The sequence below is a fragment of the Eriocheir sinensis genome, chromosome 13 (assembly GCF_024679095.1).
Source record: "Eriocheir sinensis breed Jianghai 21 chromosome 13, ASM2467909v1, whole genome shotgun sequence".
Lineage (NCBI taxonomy): Eukaryota > Metazoa > Arthropoda > Malacostraca > Decapoda > Varunidae > Eriocheir > Eriocheir sinensis.
The window spans coordinates 22419157-22442813 of NC_066521.1; the positions used below are offsets into that span (position 1 = coordinate 22419157).

General features: G+C 44.6%; 1 protein-coding gene across 11 annotated transcripts in view; it reads right to left on the minus strand.

Annotated features, from left to right (window-relative positions):
• The window catches only part of LOC126998206 (glutaminase liver isoform, mitochondrial-like), a 35866-nt gene extending 13679 nt beyond the window's left edge, over positions 1-22187 (minus strand). For 4 of the 11 annotated variants that reach the window (XR_007752690.1, XR_007752688.1, XR_007752687.1 and 1 more), the window contains exons 1-6: positions 21962-22187; positions 15947-17540; positions 14825-15157; positions 13940-14149; positions 12998-13083; positions 711-807 (exon numbers count right to left, since the gene is read on the minus strand). Coding sequence is in view for 6 of the 11 variants with exons in the window: in XM_050859679.1 (XP_050715636.1) it covers positions 711-807; positions 12998-13083; positions 13940-14149; positions 14825-15157; positions 15947-17455 (2235 nt within the window). In the remaining 5 variants the exon portion in view is untranslated. Of the gene's footprint in view, positions 1-710; positions 808-2339; positions 5083-12997; positions 13084-13939; positions 14150-14824; positions 15158-15946; positions 17541-21961 lie in introns of those variants that run through there. The other 7 variants (XR_007752686.1, XM_050859681.1, XM_050859679.1 and 4 more) reach the window with 5 other exon arrangements.
• Positions 22188-23657: the final 1470 nt, after the last annotated feature.

Consider the following 23657-nt stretch of genomic DNA (forward strand, 5'->3'; position numbering starts at 1 on the left):
GTGGGGGAGGAAGGGGGGAATGAAGGAGGAGAAGGAGGAAGGGGAGCAAGAAGGGGAAGAAAGAGGAGGAAAAAGGGAGGGGAATGAAGAGGAGGAAAGCAGGGGAGGAAGAGACAGGGTGGTGGAGGGGAAGGGGAGGAAGGAGGGGAGGAACGAAGAGGAGAGAAGAAGGGGGTGAGGAAGATGAAGAGAAGGCTTCCGCACCGTGAATGTGAAGAACAACTCATGAAAACCCAACTCATCACCTTCATGGCCCTTGGGAATAGTTGTCGTTGAGAGCCGAAAGCGTCTGAAGGTACGACCCAAGGGATATTTATGACTGCCTAAGTAGAAGAGAAAACATTATGGATGGCCTTCAACGGGAGAGCAACACTGGGAAGCTTACAGGACTTAAAACAAAGCCTCGATCACATTATAATTTCTATCGTTATCCTCGGACGCTCCCTTAGTTTGTTTTGTTTACTAAGTCGACGTTCTTAGACGCTTCCTCCTCTCATATCAACTATTGCCAAAGGTCGTATAGGAGATGAGTCGGATTATAGTGAGTGTTTTTGTTGGTTCATGGTACAGAAGGTGCGTCAAACTACCACCAGGGTCATAAAACTACCCCTGGTAACGCCCGCCACAACTCCCACGAAAGCCTTGTCAAATATGTGGGCGTGGGCGGTGAGATGTTTAACAATATGACCCTGACTCACTCGCGCACTCACCATGAGGAACTTATTTATGTTGATGGTCTGCTTCTCCTTGTCGCCGAACATCTCGAAGAGCCGGTTCTCGACGTGGCCCAAGTGCTGCCGGACCAGACTGCCGAAGGAACGAAAAGAAGATTAAGTAAACACGAGGAGGGAGGAACTTGAGGCTTGAAATAGACACGATAGAAGAAAAACGTTGTGGCAATACTGTGTTACGTTAAGTATGGAAGGATGATGGATACAAGTAGACAGGAGAAAAGGGAACGTATGGGATGAGGAAGGAGACACTTGTGGCAATACTGTGTGATACTAGTTATAAAAAGATAATGGATAATGGATAATGGAAAAGAGAGAGAGAGAGAGAGAGAGAGAGAGAGAGAGAGAGAGAGAGAGAGAGAGAGAGAGAGAGAGAGAGAGAGAGAGAGAGAGAGAGAGAGAGAGAGAGAGAGAGAGAGAGAGAGAGAGAGAGAGAAAAAAAAAGTTGCAGACTAGACAGGAATGAAACTAAAAAAAAAAAAAAATGCAGTCCTGTGCGTGATATTTAAAGGCACTGGGTCTCCTCCTTACATAACTTGGCGCCCTCACACCCAGACCCCGAGTAAGGCCAATGTCGGTGTGCGGCAATGGATACACAAAGGCATGAGCTAAAGGGATGAGAGGAGAGGAGAGCACATGAAAGTGTGGTGATCGTGGCCATGTTATATCATTATTAGATGATGACACACGTTCTTGGGGAGTAATATGAAGAGACACGAGACGGGAAGGGCGCCACGCTCACACCCAGGACATTCTCGCACTTACACTCACTCCATGCAGCTACAGGGGAGAGAGGTATAGGAGAGGAACCGTACTGTATTATCAATAGGGAATCATATATCGAGACACGAGGTGGTAGACATTCAAAAGGGCACTACATTCACACACAACCCGGGGCAGTCACTCACGTAGCCCAATACTCACTCCATACAGTTATAAGAGAGCCTTCTATAGAGGAACCATATTGTATCATCGTTAGGGAATTATATATCAAGACACGAGGTGGTAGACATTCAAAAGGGCACTACATTCACACACAACCCGGGGCAGTCACTCGCGTAGCCCAATACTCACTCCATACAGTTATAAGAGAGCCTTCTATAGAGGAACCATATTGTATCATCGTTAGGGAATTATATATCAAGACACGAGGTGGGTAGACATTCAAAAGGGCACTACATTCACACACAACCCGGGGCAGTCACTCACGTATATATAGCCCAATACTCCATACAGCTATAAGAGAGATTTCTATAGAGGCATCATACTATATTATTATTAGAGTATGACACGTGGGTAGGAAGATAGACAGATAAATTGATATTCGAAGCAGCGCCACATTCACAAACCGGGATAGTCGCTTACGTAGGCTTCTATAGAGGAACCATATCGTATCATTACTAGATCATGCCACGCGTTCTTAGGGAGTGGTATATCGAGACACAAAAGAGGTAGACATTAAAAACACTCGCTATACTCACTCCATACAGTTATAAGATAGCCTTGTATAGAGGAACCCTAGTGTATTATTAGGGAGATAGATTGATAAATAGATATTCGAAACAGCGCCACATTCACAACCAGGATATTTTCGCCCTTAATACTCACTCCATGCAATTATAGGAGAGGCTTCTGTGGGGGAACAAAGTGGTGGGGTTGTCGCAGGTGTCGGGCGGGGTGGGGAAGTGGAAGGTGGAGGGGGCGGAGCTGGAGAGGATCGAGGGGTTGGCCTCAGGCGGGGAGGGCGGAGTGGACAAGGCGTGGCACGGGGGACACATGATGGGTAGTGTGATTCCGAACCCCGCATACGAGGCCCTCTGTCCCCCCCACTCCCTCTGGTACGTCATGCCTGCCACCTTGAAGTCTTGACCTGCGCCCTGCTTTACGGCCTGGGTGCGTAAGGGAAGGGCAGTGCTGTCTGTTTTCACCTTGTCTTGCCTTAGGAACCCGTTAGTAAGTCCTTCCTTGTTTCGGTAGGTAAAGGAAGGCACCGTATCTTGCCTTACAGTACACGGGTTGGTTATTCAGAGTCTTGCCTTACAGTTTGAATGGGTAAGAAAAAGGTAAGCTATCTATGAGTACTGTATCTTGCCTTACAGTACACAAGTATGTTATTCAGAGTCTTGCCTTACAGTTTGAATGATAAGGAAAGGGTAAGGCTGTCTGTTTTCACTTTGCCTTCCCTTCGGAGCTTGTTTTTCACTTTCCTTACAGTTTTGAAAGGTAAGGGAAATCAATATAGGAGCTTCTTGCAGTCTTCCTATACGGTTGACTAGGTAAGAGAAAGGTAAGAATATTTGACAGGGCTTTCGTAGGAGTTTTGGTTATTTCCAGAGGTAGTTTTATGACCCTGGTGGTAGTTTGTCCCTTCTTCTGTACCGTGGGCCTAAATAAACACTCGTGAGAACCCGATTATAGTCTCCTTTTCGTCGAAGTACAAAAATTATGACAGTACTACCTCTAATCTCCCTTACAGAATAGAGGGTTGTTGTTCAGGTCCTTGCCTCAGCCTCTCCTTGTTGGGGTAGGTAAGGGAAGGGTACAGTTGTCAATCCGTACCGTTCCTTGCCTTACAGTACACGAGTTTGTTATTCAGAGCCTTTCCTTAGCTTTTTCTTGTTGGGGTAGCTTAGGAAAGGGTAAGGTTGCCTGTTTTCACCGTATATTCCTTCAGAAGTTCGTGATTCAAAGTATTTCCTTGTGTTTATAGGTAAGGGAAGGGTTCAATTGTCGGTTACTCTCCCTTATGCAGAAACGTATTTTAACAGAGCTTTCCTTTTTAATTTCTATACTCAGGAAAGGTGGGAGTCTTTGAAGAGTCTGTCTGCCGTGAACTAACAACACAGACGGACGTACTTTAGCCTTCTCCAAGTTTTCAAAGTCTCGGGAGGTTGCTTGCTCTGTATTTTCTCGCGCTCACAACCTTTCAAAACACTAAGTCAAGTAAGGGTACTCTATTGCTTTTTTCTAATGTATTTTCGAAGTCTTGGGGGGGGGGGGGGAATATGGTTGTAAGGGGCTGGCTGTTCACTCTGTATTGTCGGGCTTATGTCCTTTCCAACACTAAGTCAGGGAAGAGTACTATATGGCTTTTTTATAATGTTGTTTTCGATGTCGTGTGAGGAATATGACTTGAAGTGGCTGGCTCTTCGTTCTGTAATTCCTCGCGCTCACAGCCTTTCAAAGCACTAACTCAGGGAAGGGATATGTGGTTCAGAGTGTCCGTTTGCACTGAACACTCTCGGTCTCTCTCACTGAAAGCACATCGTTGGCATACCATGTTCAAAGCAGGTAAAAGAGTGCCAATATGTAGGCCAGTAGTGTACCCTCGTTGCTATTCTTTACTCTTTCTTAGAGGGGAAGACCAAACATAGGTCACTAAACGTTTAGATGCCGTGGAAAGTTGTTAATAGAGTTTCCTGAGAGACGTAGAGCTTGTATAACACTCTACACTCGCCACGTTTCAATACTCTAGTGGGTCTTTCATACGAGGACCAGACGTAGGTTCAACTCAGAGCCGGCGTTTGTTTGCTTGCAGGCGCTGTTGGTAGTTGCTAGGATTTCCTGCGAGGCGTAGATCAGGTATGCTCCCCACGTTTCTACTTTCAAATGTTTATTTCATACGAGGACTTGTACATTTCGAAACTCCGAACGAGCACTTATTTGCTTGCAGTTGCCGTGGGAGCCAGATAGAGAAGAATCCTGAGCTTGTATAACGCACTCTACACTCGCCACGTTGCTCTATTTTACTGCTTCTTTCATACGAAGACTCAGAGCCTGCACTTATTTGTTTCCAGTTGCCGTGGGAAGCAGGTAGAGAAGTATCCTGAGAGACGGAGAGCTTGTTTAACGCACTCTCCAGCCGCCACGTTTCTATACTATACTGCTTCTTTAGTACGAAGACTCAGAGCCTGCACTTATTTGCTTGCAGATAAAGAAGAATCCATGAGAGACGGAGAGCTTCTACAACACACTCTACACCCGCGACGTTTCTAAATCCTACTGGTTCTTTCATGCGAGGACCAGACGTGGACAGCTCAACTCAGAATTGGCTTTTATTATCTTGCAGTTGCCGTGGGGACCAAGCAAAGAATACTCCTGATAGATGAAGGGCAAGCACATTACAGATTCTACCCTCGTCCACGCGCTCTGTAGACGGACAGCAGCACGGGCTCTCCCTCGCACCCTTCCTTGCAGACTAACTCCTCGGCGCCAAGGTAAGCATTATTAAGTGTCTTTCGCGGGTACTAATATAGACGGGTGATTTAGGCGCCGGTGACGGAGAGGCAGCATCCTTGGCCTTGGTGAGGGGAGGAAGGGTCGTGCATGGTGTTTCTTGGCCCCGCGCCCAAAGCACTGACGAGGTTGTGAGACAGACAGACATACGTAAGGACATTCCTCCTCCTCCTCCTCTTCCTCCTTCTAACCTTCCTCCTCCTCCTCCTCCTCCTTCTCCACTCGACGACACCGCGCTGGATACAATTTTTAGGCTCGTGTCCCCTCGCGTGTTGACCTTAGTTCCATGGTCCTTATTCTTAAACAATTCGGCGCTCAAGTTCACGTATTTGGCAAAGCTTTCGTAGGGGTTTTGGGGCATTTCCAGAGTGTTGCGACATACAGTCACACATTCACATGTACATTATAATATATACATTACAAGAAGAAGAAGAAGAAGAAGAAAAAAAAAAAGAAAAAAAAAAAGAAAAAGAACAACAACAACAACAACAACAACAACAACAACAACAACAACAACAACAACAACAACAACAAGAAAAAGAAAAAGAAAAAGAAAAAGAAAAAGAAGAAGAAGAAAAAGAAGAAAAGAAAAAGAAAAAGAAAAAGAAAAAGAACAAGAACAAGAACAAGAAGAACAAGAAGAAGAACAAGAACAAGAACAAAAACTAAAAGAAGAAAAAAAGAAGAAAAAAAAGAAAAAAAAGGAGAAAAAAAAAGAAGAAAAAAAAGAAAAAATGAAGAAATCAGCAATCTATACACGCCATCAAGGTCACAGTGTTACGCAAATACGTCCGCCTACTCGAGCGAAGCGTACTACAGGAGGCACCAAACCCGTCAGCCCTTGAGGCCCAACACAAGATAGAAAGAAATGTGTTGTTGTTGTTCTTCTCCCTTCTCCTAAACGCATCTTGGCAGTAGTAGCGTTCACCTTGTCGACGGGACGCTGAACATAAAGATCACCCTGAACTAATTAAAATGCAGACTGTACCGGTGCTGCGACAAATCCCTCCTCGCAGAAATAAGTCGTTCTGCCGTTCACCACCAACGTTGCCAGATTATCGTACTCAGAGCATAGTATTTACCGGTTAATGACGCCTAACTATTGCCAAGAAACATCAGGAATTAACTATTTTAACGATGAATATAAATGCATCTAGTTATTGGCCCTCAGTAGACAGTTTTGGGGTCGGAAGTTAGTATATATTTATTATTATAAGAGGCTGAGTACGACAATCTGGCATCGCTGTCTACCACGCATGGGTTCTGGGGAAATACACAGGAGGAAAACACATAAATTCCACTAGTTTTGTCCACTTGTGATCTCTGTAACAGTTAATATTGCCCAAGAGACAGCAACATACCAGACCAGCAGACCAAACACGCAAGAACTGAGTGAACATCAACGTGGGGTCATTCTTTCTAAAAAAAATCTCCCCTATTCGTTTGTTATAAAGCCTTCTCTTGATTTAAAGGCGTTGCTCTGATGTTCGCGCCGTGTATTGGACCCGAAACTGGACAAATTGACAGCGGGGAGCAACGGTGCCAGATTGTCGTACTCAGCCTCCTATGTTTGCTAATTTCCAACCCAAAAACTACCTCCTCGACCCCAATAACTGCCTTCATATATAGTTATCGTTAAAATGATTAATTATTGGTGCGTTTTTGGCGATAGTTATAGACATGGCTCAAATAAAGGTAAATATGGGGCTCTGAGTACGATAATCTGGCACCGGTGGCGGGGAGTTTAAATATAGAAAATGTAAGCAAGTTGAACCTCTCCCTGCGAGCTAATTCCTACAACACCCGCCTAACTAACACTGTAGCCAACGCAAGGGCCTGGGCTTGAACTCTGGCCCGCGAATTCGTGAGTAGGCACGCTAGCCACTGCACCACGGGCGAGTCTGATGCAAGTAATATTTACTCGGCGCCAGACACCCCAGACTCGTACCCAAATAGATGGTTCTCTCTTGCTGTTTATTTTTTTGTTTTTACACCGATAAGAATGCATGGTGAGGCAAGAAGGGGTGTGGTCCGCGTCAGTGGGGTGGGGGGGGGGGGGGGGGAGAGAGAGAGAGAGAGAGAGAGAGAGAGAGAGAGAGAGAGAGAGAGAGAGAGAGAGAGAGAGAGAGAGTCTAACCCACGAAACTACCCCAAAAGGACTGGATGAAAAAAGTTACGAATGAAATGACAGAAAATAAGAAAATAATAATAATAATAATAAGAGAGAGAGAGAGAGAGAGAGAGAGAGAGAGAGAGAGAGAGAGAGAGTGTAAAACCTATAATTTAAATCCTCGTCAAACAAGAGCAACACAAGATAACTAACTCCTAAACGCTGAGAACAAGAACAAAAAAAACAACACTCACAGAAAGACATATCCCTAACAAACAAACAAACAATAAGCTGTCCTAGTAACAACAACAATAATAATAATAACATAAACAGTAAAGAAAGCAAAAATAAACAAGAGCAAAGTATCTAAACAGCCCAACCCGCGCATGCAAGTAACGCCAATCAAAATATATGAATTCTTGGAGACCGCGTAGCGAAGGTTTATACTCCAAACAAGACTAAACTAAGAGAAACGACTCGTGCCGCCAAGGTAAACAATATATATAAAGAGCAGTGTTTGGTGGGCTTTTTTGCCTTAATATTACTACTTTTCTTGCTTTTGAGTCGCTTCGTTTACTCCAAAAAAGATATCTTGTACTCGTGTTTTCATCTTTGCTTCCTTCATTCGGCGTCATAGTTTCGCGGAGTGTATATATTGTTTGGTGGACTTTTTTTCCTTATTAATACTATCTCTTTTTGCCCTTGATTATTGCCTCTTTTTGCCCTTGAGTCGCTACGTTTACTCCAAAAAAGATATCTTGTACTCGTGTTTTCATCTTTCCTTCCTTCATTCGGCGTCATAGTTTCGCGGAGTGTATATATTGTTTGGTGAGCTTTTTTTCCTTATTATTACTATCCCTTTTTTGCCCTTGATTATTGCCTCTTTTTCCCTTTGAGTCGCTTCGTTTACTGTAAAAAAAGATATCTTGTACTCGTGTTTTCATCTTTGCTTCCTTCATTCGGCGTCATAGTTTCGCGGAGTGGTCGATTCTATGATAACGAGAGGTGTCTATATTAATAACAATCAACTAATTAGACAACCCGTAAAAGCAACTCCAACAAAACATAAGTACTCGAAAATCGTCTATCTCTCCTGTATTCGGCGTCACAGTTCCGCGAAGCCGTCGATTCTATGATAACGAGCGGTGTCTATATAAAACAATGATCAAAACAAGACTAACCTAACTAGGCAACCCCGTGACAGCGACCCAAACAAAACATATGTCCTTGGAAGTCGCTTATGTTTCCTTCTTCACAGTTCCGCGGAGGAGTCGTCAAAATTACACTTCTACATCACTAACTTAGATAACCATAAGAACAAGGCGACAAAACAACCCGTGAACCCAACCCAAATTAAGCACAAGTACTCGAATTCGTATATCTCTCCTTCCTTCAGCGTCAGAATTGCGTGGAGTCGTCAAAAGCTACAATTTAAAACGAGTATCTATATCAGTAACTTAAATAATCATACGAACAAGGCGGCAAAACGACCCGTGTACCTAAACAAAACGTAAGTACTCGGAGCTCTTATATCTCTCCTTCCTCTCTTCGGCGTCACAGTTCCGCGGAGGAGTCGTCAAAACTACACTTCCTCATCACTAACTTAAATAATCATATGAACAAGGCGACAAAACAACCCGTGAACCCAACCCAAATTAAACACAAGTACCCCAGACTCGTCCATCTCTCCTCTCTCCGGCATCACAGTTCCACGGAGGAGTCGTCAAAATTACACTTCCTCATCACTAACTTAAATAATCATATGAACAAGGCGACAAAACAACCCGTGAACCCAACCCAAATTAAACACAAGTACCCCAAACTCGTATATCTCTCCTTCCTTCAGCGTCACAGTTCCGCGGAGGAGTCGTCAGCATCGAAGTAGCGCCTCGCATACCCAAATAGATGACACGTCGTCGCTATGGGCCGCGCGTAGGTGTGGGTAGAGGTAGCTGACGCGGAGTTTAGATTTATTTGCTGCCACAATGCCCTTGCAACCCACACCTACACGCGGCCCCTAGCGACTACGTGTCATCTATTTGGGTATGCGAGGCGCTACTACGATGATGACGACTCCACCACCTTATAGCTCAGCCTCTTGTGTCTCATTCCCGCGCGCTGCAGGTCATGTGAAGTCTAAAAAAGAGCTGCATGGCTTGAGTATCTTGGTCTACTGTTCGCCTGAGATCATAGTCATCTCTCTTAATTGGTTTCGTGGTATATATTGATTTCTTAACCAGCCTCATGACTCATTCTCTTGTGTCTCACTTCCGCGCTGCAGGTCATGTGAAATCTAAAAAAAGAACTGTGTGGCTTGAGTATCTTGGTCTGCTGTTCGCCTGAGGTCATAGTCATCTCTTTTAATTGGTGTTGTGGTATATGTATTGATTGCTTAACCAGCCTCATAAGTCATTCTCTCGTGTCCCATTCCGAGCGCTCCTAGTTATATCACGTCTTTGAAAGAACTACGCGGCTTGGGTATGTAAGTGTGCAGTCCCCATAAGCACACAGCCGTCTCTTTTAATTGGTGTTGTGGTATATGTATTGATTGCTTAATCCACCTCATAAATCATTCTCTCGTGTCTCATTCCGAGCGCTCCTAGTTATATCACGTCTTTGAAAGAACTGCATGGTTTGAATATGTAAGTGTAGTCCTCCTCATAGCCGTCTCCTTTAATTGGTGTTGTGGTATATGTGGATTTCCTAACCTCTCGTGGCTCATTTCCAAGTGATGCTCCTTCCTTAACAAAACCTGTCATTCATCCTTCGTCGCTCAAGGGCATATGCTACGGAGATGAGCACCGAGGCCACGCGCAACTATATCGTATGCTTCCTTAATTATCAAACTCCGTCCTGGGTTAAAGGCATATGCTACGGAGATGAACACCGAGGCCACGCGCAACTATATCGTATGCTTCCTTAATTATCAAACTCCGTCCTGGGTTAAAGGCATATGCTACGGAGATGAGCACCGAGGCCACGCTCAACTATATCGTATGCTTCCTTAATTATCAAACTCCGTCCTGGGTTAAAGGCATTTGCCACAGAGATGAGGCACCGAGGCCACGCGCATCTATACTATACCATATGCTTCCTTAATAAATTCACTTGTCATTCATCCGTCCTGGCTCAAGGCTGATGCTACGGGGATTAGCACCGAGGCCACGCGAAGCTAGAGTACATGCTTTCCTAATAATAATAACAACAATACTTCCTTCTTTCGTGTCTCGTGATCATTTGCGCGTTGGTGAAACTCTATAAACGTATGTAAAAGGTCGTGAGTTGAGGCGCCGCTTGCAAGTTTCCGACCCAGGACAAGGCACGCGCGAGACGACCAGCTCGGCGGCCGCGTCCCTGCCAAGCAAAAACTGGATGGAGGAAGATGATAGTGGCCTCGTGCCTTGGCCTGCTCGCGGCAATAGTGTATATATAAGAGACAGCGGCTGAATCCTAAAGTATACTAATGTTACGACGGGGAAGGAGTCTTAGTGTGCAGGTTACCCAAGAATACAACGACACTCTGGGCAACAACATAACCTACGTATGCAACAACAGTGTTTAAGAGACATTGGCTAAATCCTTAAGTATACGTTGCCTTACAGCGGTGAAGGAAAGGAATGAAGACAGTACGGTTGACTCGAGAGCATACCAAGAAATTCTGAGGCCATACGGGGAACAACTAATACGATAACGATGTTTCTTCAGTACCAAATAAGAACAAAATACAGCGTAAGTCGGAGGTCATTTTAATAACTATTGATTCGGTAAAGTTGTTTCTTCGGTGCTAAATGAAAACGAAGCACAGCTAACCCAAGAACACGACGAGACTGAGGTAATTTGGGCAACTAATGATTCAGTAATGACGTTTCTTTGGTAATTACTAAACAAAAACGGAATACAATTTTAATCCATGAGTGTCTGACATCATATGGGCGACTATATGAACTCGGTAATGACGTTCTCTGGATAATTACTAAAGAAAAAAAACATTAATCACTTTAGCAGCAGCTGAGGCCTGTAAGAGAGTCGCATAGCGCATAACGGGCCGAGATGCGTCGCAGAGGGCATGCAACTAGAACCATCCGCCTTGCTTGGTGAGCCACTCGACACGCCAAGCAACGGGTCATATATAAGAATAGCCGCGGCGGTGGGCGGGGAGGCGTCACACACACACACACACACACACACACACACACACATAGGCCTTGACTCACCTTCTGGGCATTATTCACAGGCTTGTGGGCACACTATTGGATAATATGGGTGACATCATTCTAACATTGTGTGGTGCCGTGTGACTATCTATATGCGCTCTTAGGCTACACGGGTTTTCCTGAGTATACATCTTAATCAGTCAATACATAAAGGGAAGTGAAGGGGTTGAGAAACTTGCCATACGAGGAAAGACTCAAACAGTTAAACTTGCATTCTCTAGAAAGGCGAAGGGTTCGTGGAGACATGATCGTGGTTTATAAATGGATGAAGGGCTTTAATAAGGGAGGCATTCATAAGGTTTTGTTGGTAAGAGAACCGGGTAGGACACGAAGTAATGGGTTTAAACTGGATAAATTCAGATTCAACAGGGACATAGGCAAAAATTGGTTTACAAACAGGGTGGTGGATGAGTGGAATAGGCTTAGCAGTCATGTGGTGAGTGCCAATACAATTGCCACATTCAAAAATAGATTAGATAAATTCATGGACAGCGATATTAGGTGGGATTAGATACACAGGAGCTATACGGGAGCTTAGGTTCAGAGGAGCTGCCTCGTTCAGGCCTACCGGCCTCTTGCAGACTCCTATGTTCTTATGTTCTTATGTTCTTAAATGGGTTTACTTCATCTACCGCTGTTGTTGAGGACTGAATGACGAAGGGAAAAGGAAATAGATACGATTATTTATTCTATCTTAGTTACTGGCGAAAGAGAAATGAAGAAAATACGATAACTCACTCTATAGACGACGAAGGGGAAAGAGAGGAGGTACGATAACTCATTCTATCTTAGTTATTGACGAAAGAGAAATGAAGAAGATACGATAACTCACTCTATAGATGACGAAGGGGAAAGGAAGGAAGTACGATAATTTACCCTATCTTAGTTATTGACGAAAGAGAAATGAAGAAGATACTATTACTCACTTTATCTTCATTCCATAAGTCGAGATAACGAAGGGGAAAGGAAGGAGGCACGATAATTTACCCTCTCTTAGTTGCTGAATCCTAGATGAAAAAAGGAAAGGAAGGAGATACAATACTCTACGATACTATACGATACCTTCTCTTATAGTTCCTGAAGTCCCCAAACCAGAAACCAAAGAACCCAAGCTACAACGAACACAATTATAACGAAGAAACCTGACCAGAAACCTGAGAACCAACACACACACACACACACACACACACACACACACACACACACACACACACACACGCATTACGAAGCACATCACAGAAACCAGAGAACGTAAGCCACAGCGAAGAACACACCGATGACGAAAAAACGAGGACTTGAAAACCAACACGGAAAACAGAAACCAGAGAACCAAACTACAGCGATCATACACTCAAAGGATAACGAGAACCGAGAACTAGAAAACCAGTAACGGATACCAGAAGAAACCAAAGCAAAACAACAAAACAACAGAACCCAGTGACATAAGACAGATCACCTACCATGTTATATCTCCCAGCCTCTTAATCTTCTTCAACTCCTCCTTCTCCTCGCCCTACAGAAAACAGAGGAGCAGAACAAAGGCACAACAGAACTCAGTGACATAAGACAGACCACCTACCATTTTATATCTCCCAGCCTTTTGTTAATCGTCATCTCCTCTTCCTCCTCGCCCTACAGAAACCACAGGAGCAGAACAACGGCACAACAGGACCCCAAGACATGAGAAAGACCACATATATACTCACTCTATCTTATTTCCCAGCCCCTTGCTTATCTTGCTCAGCTCCTCTTCCTCCATGGCCTGCAGGATCGCTCGCATCTTCTCCGCCTTCTGCAAGACACACACACAAACAAATGTATCTTTACCCGCTGTGTTTAGAGACGAGGAAGCAGCCCTACGACATCGTTACAGAAGACCCACTAATACGGATGCAACTGATTAAGGGAAAATAATAATATACCACGATTGCTAGTGTTTGCCTACAGGTTTTGATTTACTGAATGACATGACAGCTGGAGAACATTGATGCGTAAGAACCAGAATAAAGAAAATACGTACGATGCAATGAATGAATGAAGGAAAAGTGAAAGCTGTGTCCAATGTACGTAGATTTACTCTCATAGGGTCATGGAAATGGTAAAGGGAAAGGACATGGTTGCTACGTGTATAGAAGTTGGTGTAGACGCGTAGGAAGTGAAATAAAGACGAAAGAATCAAATGAGTGAGCGAAAAGAAAAAGTTGTGTCCAATTTCCGCAGATTTGAAAAGGGTAAGGGGAAAAAAAAGGACATGTTAGTTGTTTAGGACAGTATACGTGCGTCAGAGATTGAATGAGGAGAATTTTTTGGACACCCACGGATGGAGGAGAACAGAAAAGTATCGCCTATTGTGGTATTAAGATATAGAGGAATAGGAATACAGGTTTGAATCTATGAGAGTAAGCGCTTCAATCCCCTTTCTCTACTACTACTACTACTACTACTACTACTATACTACTACTGCTACTACTACTACTACTTCAACTTCTGGTTTTTTCTTTCAATCTTTCTTGTTCTTCTCCTACTACTACTACTACTATTACTACTACTACTACTACTACTACTACTACTACAACTATCACTAGCCCTTTACTCTTCCTCCTCCTCCTCCTCCTCCTCCTCCTCCTCCTCCTCCTCCTCCTCCTCACCTCGGAGCTGCTCTGGGGGGGCGGGGCGGGAAAGTGGTGGAAGCTGTGTCGGCGAAGGGAGGCGAAGGCGAAGTGGGGTGGTGGGGTTGCCGGGGTATCATCGTCACTCCCTTCACCCGGCTCGTCCTCGCTTCCCTCGCCAGTCTCGCCCTCCAAAGACTCCTGGATCTTGTCGAGGGAGTTTTTGCACGACTGCCTTCCGTCCACCCCCTGCGGCGCCCCGGTCAGGAGAGAGAGAGAGAGATTGACAGATAGACAGGTAGATAGATAAGATATGGGATTGAAATATAGACATTGGGTGATGATATTGTCATTCTTGAGGTTCAGGAAGTTAACTATAGACACTGGGTTAAGGTATTGTCATTCTTAAGGTTGGGAAGTTAGATAAAGACGCTGAGTGCTGTTATTGTCATTCTTGAGGCTCAGGAAGTTAGCTATAGACACTGGGTTAAGATATTGTCATTCTTTGGGTTTGTGAAGTAAAATGTAGCCACTGGGTGAAGCTGTTATCATATTTAAGGTTTGTTGAGTGAAATTGAGACAGTGAGATCAAGAGAATTTTTAGTTGTTACTTTTTATACATACGAAGAGAGTTTATTTCTGCAGGAGTATGAATTTGCGTGAATGTGAGTGTGTGAGATCGTGCTAAAGAACAAAAAAAAAAAACGGAGGATGGGGGAAACACACACAAACACACATATACACACACACACACACAAACACAAGCGTCATCACCAAACATTTACATACAAACAGAGGTATTGATAGATGTCTTTGGTATAGTGAGTGAGTGCATGCTAAAGAAATAACAGAGCACGGGAACACACACACAAACACACACAAGCGCCATCATCATCCTCATCAAACCTTCTATATCATACTCACGGCTGTATTCGTGGCCTTGTATTTGGTATTCCGTGGGTCGTTCTGTGCTTGCGAGGCTTTAGGCAGGAGAGCGGGACTCATGTGGGGAACCAGACGCTGCAGGGTCTCGTAGTCCAGGCCTAGACGGTTCTCGGGGGCGGTATTGTTGTTCTTATTCTCCTCATCATCATCATCTTCATCCTGGTGTTTGTGTCTTCCCTTTCTCTCTTCGTCTTTGGTTCTAGTTGCTGTTGTTGTTGCCTTCGTCTGGTTTGGTTTACTGTTGATTGTGTTTTCGTCCAGTGGCGTAGCTGGGGGGGGGCAAGGGGGGACATCTGTCCCCGGGCGCAGCATCTGGGGGCGCAAAATTGATGTTACATAATTACGAAGGAATTTCAGAATTAAATGTTTTCCCCTCCTAATTAAATTCACGGAAAAATTGGAGATGTTCAGTGAAATAATGGACTGCCGAATGTTACTTAAGGCAAGGACTGATGTTAAGCTTTCAACATGAGAGGACCTGCTTCGTCTCATTGTGCAGTATGGGGATGATGTATTTCCAAATCTGAGAGTTATGGTCTTCAGATCTTACTGACTGTTGCAACATCCATTGCTAGCTGTGAAAGGTCTTTAAGTAAGCTAAAACTTATATTGTCCTACCTGAGATCATCCATGGGACGGGAAAGATTGTCAGCCATCTTGCATTGGCTCAGCTGCCCCCCGGAGCTCACTTCTTTTTTTTACAACAAAGGAGACAGCTCAAGGGCACACACAAAAAAAGGAAACAATAATAAAAAAAAGCCCGCTACTCGCTGCTCCTAAAAAGAATCCAAGGAGGTGGCTGAAAGAGAGGTCAATTTCGGGAGGAGAGGTGTCCTGATACCCTCCTCTTGAAAGAGTTCAAGTCGTAGGCAGGAGGAAATACAGATGAAGGAAGATGGTTCCAGAGTTTACCAGGAGTGTGCGCGAAAACTGACTTTGTCCCCAAGCGCTGAAATCCCCAGCTACGCCTCTGTTTTCGTTGTGGTTTTGGTACAGTGCGTGAGTGCATGCTAAAGCAGTAACAAAGCACGGGAACACACACACAAACACACACAAGCGCCATCTGCATCATCATCATCAAACCTTCTATATCATACTCACGGCTGTATTCGTGGCCTTGTATTTGGTATTCAGTGGGTCGCTCAGTGCTTGCAAGGCTCTAGGCAGGAGAACGGGACTCATGTGGGGGAGCAGACGTTTCAGGGTCTCGAAGTCCAGGCCCAGATGGTTCTCGGAGGCGGTTTCGTTGTTGTTGTTTTCCTCCTCCTGGTGTTTGTGTCTTTCCGTTCTCTCTTCGTCTTTGGTTCTAGTTGATGTTGATGTTGTTGTTGTTGTTGTTGTTGTTGTTGTCTTCGTCTGGTTTGGTTTATAGTCGATTGTGTTTTCGTTGTGGTTTAGGGTCTCTGGTTTCTCTTTTCCGTTTTGGTTTTGTATTTTTCCGTTTTCGTTGTGACTTTGGTTCTCTGGTTTCTGGTTTTCGTCCGTTGAGTTTCCGCTGTAAGTTTGGTTTCTCGTTTTCTGTTTCACAATCCCGTTTTCTTTGAGTGTCCCGGCCTCGTTTTCTTCTGGTTTCTGGTTTTCGTGTGAGTATCCGCTGCAAGTTTGGTTTCCCGCTTTCTGTGTCCCAACCCCGTTTTCTTTAAGTGTCCCTTCCCCGTTTTCGTTGTTCCCAGTTTGGTTCAATTTATTCTTCACGTCTTGCCTCCTGCTGACGTCACTGGGGTCGTATTTATTTTGGTTCTCCGTTTCTCTCTCAACCTCGTCCTTTTCCTCTTCTTGTTTTGCCTCTCCACTTCTTTCATTCTGTTTGGACTCTTTGTTTTGGTTCTTATTCTGTTGTGACTCATCCGTTGTTTTCCTTACTTCGTCTGTTCTGTCTGTTACTCTTTCACCCTCATCCAGGTCCCCAAGAGTGAGTTTTCGTTTGGGAGCATCTTGAGGGCCATATTCTGCCACTTTCAGAAGACCTCCATCACTTTCTTTGCCCTTCGTTTCTGCTGTAGTGTTCCCTATCCCGACACTCTCCTGTAAGTTATCCCGTTCGGCTTCACTTGCATGGCCATTTAACTGTTCTGGATTGAAGTCACATATGTTTATTTCTGGTATGGTGTTTTCCGCATCCATGATTCCTTCAACAAAGTCCTCCCTGTCTCCATTAGTTCCATTACAATCCTCCATTTCCTTACTTTCCACCCTCGCATGTTCATTCCCTTCCGTAGCGCCTTGCATAATGGCTTCTACACACTTGTTTTTGGTGTTGAATTCCCTTTGTTTTGGTGTCAAGTCTCCTAACTGCGCGTAAAATCCATTACTACCCTCCATATCGTTACTTTCCACCCTCATATGTTCATTCCCTTGTATAACGGTGTCTATACTTTTGTTTTTGGTGTTGAATCCCCACTGTTTTGGTTCTACGTCACCACAGCGCGCGCCAACTCCATTACTCTCCCGTTTCCCTTCCATCCTGTTCCTAGCTCTCCCGTGTTCTCCCTCCTTCGTCTTCTCGTGTCTGTCCCTCACTTCAGCCTTGCCCTTTGCGTGCCACTCGATATTGTTTACCTCTGCCTTGGCGTTGTCCTGCTCCGGGGAGGCTTGTGTGGCCCCCATCATGGTGCCCTCCAGAGCTATGGGCTTGTGTAGTCCCCGCCGCTGGGTCCCCGATGTCTGGCTGGTTGCTGGTTACTCTTCTGCCAAGCTTGGGAGTTGGAGAAAGGAAAGGAAGGTTGGAGTGAGATGTTTAGACTGTGTTACAGGTGATGTTCTGTTTGTGTGTGTGTGTGTGTGAAAAGGAGAACAAAAGTTTATATTTCCCATCCTTTTCTTCGTCTCCTCTATTAAATTGTATCAACGAACACTGCTTACCTCACTTGTTTGTTTGTTTGTTTGTTTTATTTTCGTCTGTGTGCAGGGAAAGAAAAAAAAAGTTTACATCCGTCCTTTTCCTCGTGTCCTTTAATTAAATTTCATCAACAAACGCGTACCTCACATTTTTTTTATATGACTGTGTGAGATCAAAAAGAAAAAGCTCATATTCGACATTTTCCTCGTAGTCTTCTTTTAATCAACAAACTCGTACTTTTCATCAACAAACGCGTAACTCACATTTTTTATATGTCTGTGTGAAATTAAAAAGAAAAAGCTCATATTCGACATTTTCCTCGTAGTCTTCTTTTAATCAACAAACTCGTACTTTTCATCAACAAACGCGTACCTCACTTCATTTGTTATCTGTGACTGTGTGAAATTAAAAAGAAAAAGTTAACCTTCGACTTTTTCCTCGTAGCCTTCTTTTAATCAACAAACTCGTACTTTTCATCAACAAACGCGTACCTCACGTCATTTGTTATCTGTGATTGTGTGAAATTAGAGAAAGAAAAAGTTAACGTTCGACTTTTTCCTCGTAGTCTTCTTTTAATCAACAAACTCGTACTTTTCATCAACAAACGCGTACCTCACGTCATTTGTTATCTGTGATTGTGTGAAATTAGAGAAAGAAAAAGTTAACGTTCGACTTTTTCCTCGTAGTCTTCTTTTTATCAACAAACTCGTACCTTACTTTTTTCCCCCCCATTCATTGTCAAGTAACCGCAAGAGAAAGTCAATGTGCCTACGGGGGTTCACTCACTACACTTTTTCTACTACTTTAATATATATCGGTCAAAGGCATCAGCTACCTCGTTGTTATGCATGGCGGGGCACCCTTTACTTACCTGGTTGACCTGATTATATGCATATGGTGGAGGGAGAGGAGGAGGAGAAGGAGGAGGAGGAGCAGGAGGAGGGGGAAGAAGGGGTGATGGAAGGGGAGGAAGAAGAAGAAGAGGAGGAGGCAAGTTGGGAGGGTGTTGGAAGGGGAGGAGGAGGAGGCGAGATTGGAGGGAGAGATAGGAGGAAGGGATGATGGAAGGAAAGGAAGAAGAAGAGGAGGAGGAGAAGGAGCTAAGGTGGGAGGGGAGAAGGAGGAAGAGGAGACAAACATGAAAGGAAGAGGAAGAAGGAAAGAAGTGAAGCTGGAAGGGAATGGAGAGGAGGAGGAAGAAGAAGAGGAGGAGGCGGAGGAAGAGGAGGCAACCTTAGTGTGTCAGCAAGTTAGGTCACCAACGTAGGTAAAAAAAAGCCAGAAGGGACCAGATTTTATCATTGTCAGCAAGGCAGGTCATCCCGTCTGTACCATTACCTCAACAAACGCTGCCCTATCCCCACCTGTGACGAAGGGGTTCCTGTACACACACCTGGCCGGACTTTCACTCTCAATACTTATACGCCTTTTGAACGGGGAGGTGCATAGAAATTCATGTCAATCGTATAATGCATTAGTTTATTAAGACATTTATAGTAACTCAGCGTCTGTTATTTCCTAGTTAAGTCCGGTTCTTATATCCTAGTTAAGTTCTCATATCCTAGTTAAGTGATATCCTAGCTAAGTTCTCATATCCTAGTTAAGTTCTCATATCCTAGTTAAGCTCTCATATCCTAGTTAAGTTTTCATATCCTAGTTAAGTCCAGTTCTCATATCATTTCCTAGTTAAGTCCGGTTCTTATATAAGCCCATCATTAGTTACGTGTTTAATTCTACGTTTATCACTCTCTTATCAAATTTGGGTAGGGTGAGACGAACTGAATCTGTGCCTAACGCGTAAAATACAAGGCTAGGTCGTCTCGTATCGCTCTACTCATAATTGATAACGAACGAGAGAAAAGTGAAATTACATGTGTTAGTATTTATGTGTATGTATGAGAACTACACTTGACTCGGGAGGAATAGAGGCCGGGTTCGCATAAATGGCTTAAACTGATACATTATACGACTAACATGAATTGCCTGGCACTGCGAAGGATCTATAAAGGGGCTATTACACTGGGCAGATTTTCCGTGGAGCTTCAGACAAACCACGATTTCCGCTGGAGTGGTTCTCATATTTCCGTGGTTTTCTGACGTGTCCACGCTCTTCCAAAGCTACGGTAGAGTTCCTTGAATGACGGCGGTATTACTCACCATCATCAGCAGCAGCAATAACAAGAAAAAAATGAGAACCACGCTAGCGGGAATCGTGGTTTGACTGTAGATCCACGGAAAATTTGCCCAGTGTAATAGTCCCTCTAGTCTGCCCTCATGAAGTCAAATTTTACTATGCCAGAGAAGAATGAGTATAGTCGAGTAGCTTTGGAAAGGATAAGACAGAGGGACAATAAAAATAATAGTCGCCCCTCCAGACATAGATAGATAGAGAGATAGATAGGAAAGGATAAGCCGAAGGGACAAAAAAAAATAATAGTCGCCCCTCCAGACATAGATAGATAGATAGATAGATAGATAGTATATTGACCACCATAAAAATGTATATATAGTACCAATAATAACTTCACAGCATCCTATTAATAGTCCAAAATAAAACTACAACATACCACCCGAAATTGACCTCTCTTTTGGGTACTCTTAACTTTTTACTTGTGTGGGAGCGGCGAATAGCGGGCTTTTTTTTTTGTACTCTTTTTGTTGCCCTTGAGCCGTGTCCTTTGAAGTAATAAAAAAAAATAAAGATAAAGCCAATAATTAAAACCAAACTCTACTTATAAATACTAAAATGTGTGATGACGCCGCTAAAATAATGCTACGTAAAAACCAAAAACTCACCAGAAACAATAAAAAAAAGAATGAGGCGTATAAAAGTATGTAAAAGCAAAAGGATAAACACACACCCACCCACCCACACACACACACACACACACACACACACACACACACACACTTCACATCTAAGGCAACAAGAGTGATGAAGTAGAGTCATTCTGTCACTAGGCTCATAAGACAAGAGCGTAAACAACACACACACACACACACACACACACACACACACACACACACACACACACACACACACACGTGACAACTTCTAATTTAAGGACACTCGCTTGCCAAACAAACAAACAAACGCCAGAAACTCTCCCCGCACCGCTTGACGTGACCACCCGCCCTAGAGGCTCACATGGCAGTATCGTTTATAGCTGTCACCCACAAGCACCTACAGACACTCACAGACACTCACAAGCACCTACGAGCACTCATAAGCACTCACAAGCACTTACAACCACCCACAAGTACTCACAGGCACGCATAGACACTCACAGGCATCCTCAAGCACCTACAAGCACTCACAGGCACTCACAGACACCCACCAGCACCTGCAAGCACTCATAAGCACCCACAAGAACTTACAACCACCCACAATCACTCACAGACACTCACAGGCATCCACAAGCACCCACAAGCACTCATAAGCACCCACAAGCACTTACAACCACCCACAATCGCTCACAGACACTCACAGGCATCCACAAGCACCTACAAGCGCTCATAAGCATTTAGAAGTACTCACAAACACCGACAAGCACACCAGAAGCCTCCCTCACTGCACATGTATATGGGAAAGTCTTTGAAAAGAGTCGAAATGAGAGTCTGAAGATGCGCTGGAGAACATGAGACTTCTTCCTCATCTTTTACAGCAAGAGAGGCAGCTCAAGGGCAAGAAAACAAGTAAACTATGAAAAAAAAAATCCCGCTAGGCGCTGCTCCAAAAACGAGAAAATGAATGAAGGCGAGGAGGAGCGAGACACGTGCTTCAGCTGTTTCTCCAAGCCCACGTTTCACACACACACACACACACACACACACACACACACACACACACACACACACACACACTCTTTCATGTTCTAATATAAAAAAAGACGTAAGAATAGAGAACGAAGAAGAAGAGGGGGAGAAACTCACTTAACCTGTTTCTCCAAGCCCACGATTCACACACACACAATCTTCCATGTTCTAATGTAAAAAAAAGACGTAAGAATAGAGAACAAAGAAGAAGAGGGGCAGAAACTCACGTCACCTGTTTCTTCTTATCCTTCTTCGTCACTAAATCCAACACAATCTTCACGTCCAAATAACGAAAGAGGTAATGATGGACGATAAAGGGGTCAGACACACGCCTCGTTCCCTTCTTCCTGTTCCATGTTTCATCACTAAATCCTTACAATCTTTCCGTCTCAATGTCAAAAAAAAGGGAATAAAATGAAGGATGAAGAAAAGGAGCAGAGACACACTTCACTTCACCTCACCTGTGGCTCCTTCTTCACGTGCAACACCTGCCCTAGACCGTGACCCTCGCAAGCCTCGGTGTCCACAGGTAACCATGCGCGCAGCGGCTGACTCTATACCACCTGTCGGCCCACTCGTCGCCGCCACACTGCCGAAGGAAGCGCCGCGTTGCCCTTAGCTCTTGGCTCGGGAACCTCTCGCTTTTACCCCAACCTCCTTAGTTCTGTTTTCCGTCCGCGGGCGTTCTCGGGCCTGCACTATATATAATCTCGTCGACCTCCGGCAAGCAACTTTCATCTTGTTGCGTATAGGGGAAAAGGGGAGGGAGGGAGGGGAGGGTTGCTGTTGTCGTCAGTCCTTTCCGCATCTCGTCCTCGTGTTGCTCCGGTTTTCTTCGTGTTGTTCTTGTTGTTATGAGAGAGGAAAGGAGAGCAAGGTGTGTGTCGGTGGGTGGGGGGGTGAGTGGGGAGGGAGGGGGAGAGGTGTGTGTGGGGGAGGGGGTGTTTCGATGACAAGAGAGATGAGACAGACAAACAGACAGACAGACAGACACAGACATATATTGGCAGAGGCAGAAAGAGACAAACAGACAGAGAGAGAGAAACAGACAGAAACAGACATAGATTGGGAGAGGGAGGGACAACACAGAGGAAGAAAAAGAGACAAACAGACAGACAAAGAGAGAAACAGACAGAACAGACAGACAGAGAGAGAAACAGACAGAACAGACAGACAGAGAAACAGACAGAACAGACAGACAGAGAAAAGGAGACCAAATAAATAATCCACACAGACCCTTTGAGGTACCTGTGTCAATCCTTACCCGTGCCTATTCCTTCCTGTATGTGCCTTTTTTTTTATATATAGCAGAGGAGTCAGTTTAAGGGCGTAAAAAAAAGGTAACAAATGTAAAAAAAAAAAAAAAGCCCGCTACTCACTGCGCTTATTCTTTAACCTATCCTTACTCGCCTTCGTAGCCTCGCCCGCGTGTTGAGGCGTGCGCGGCGTCGTATCCCTAAATCTGGCACCACAAATATGCTCAATAATCAGGCCACCCAGATGCTGAGTGTCCCTTATGGTCCAGTTCTTGTTGGCAGAAAGTCGCGGGTGGGGAGTAGACACGTGTCGCTGATGGTGTTCCTGGGATGGCAGTGAACGGACCAGCCAACAACCTGCCCCATCGTTCTTTTTTTCTTTCTTTATTTTTACATCTTACATATACCTAACCTAACCTAACCTAACCTGCCCTATCGTTCTTCTTTTCTTTCTTTATTTTTACATCTTACATATACCTAACCTAACCTAACCTAACCTAACCTGCCCTATCGTTCTTCTTTTCTTTATTTATTTTTACATCTTACATATACCCAACCTAACCTAACCTAACCTAACCTGCCCTATCGTTCTGTCCCATCCCCCATCGCCCCGTCCCTGCCCCACCCCACCCCCCCCGCTCCCTGCCCCGCCCCCCGCTCCCTGCCTCACCCCCCCCCGCTCCCTGCACCATCGCCCCGACCCTGCCCCACCCCCCGCGCCCTGCCCTACCCCCCCCCCTGCTCCCTGCCCCGTCCACCGCCCCCGTCCCGCCCTCTATCAGTTAACATCAACAACATGAATATTTGAACTTTCTCTCTCGGCGTGTAAGTTTTCTAATTCCCTGTCTGTGTGTCTGTTTGTGGGTGATTAGTTTAGCGTCTCGTCAGATTCTTATAACTT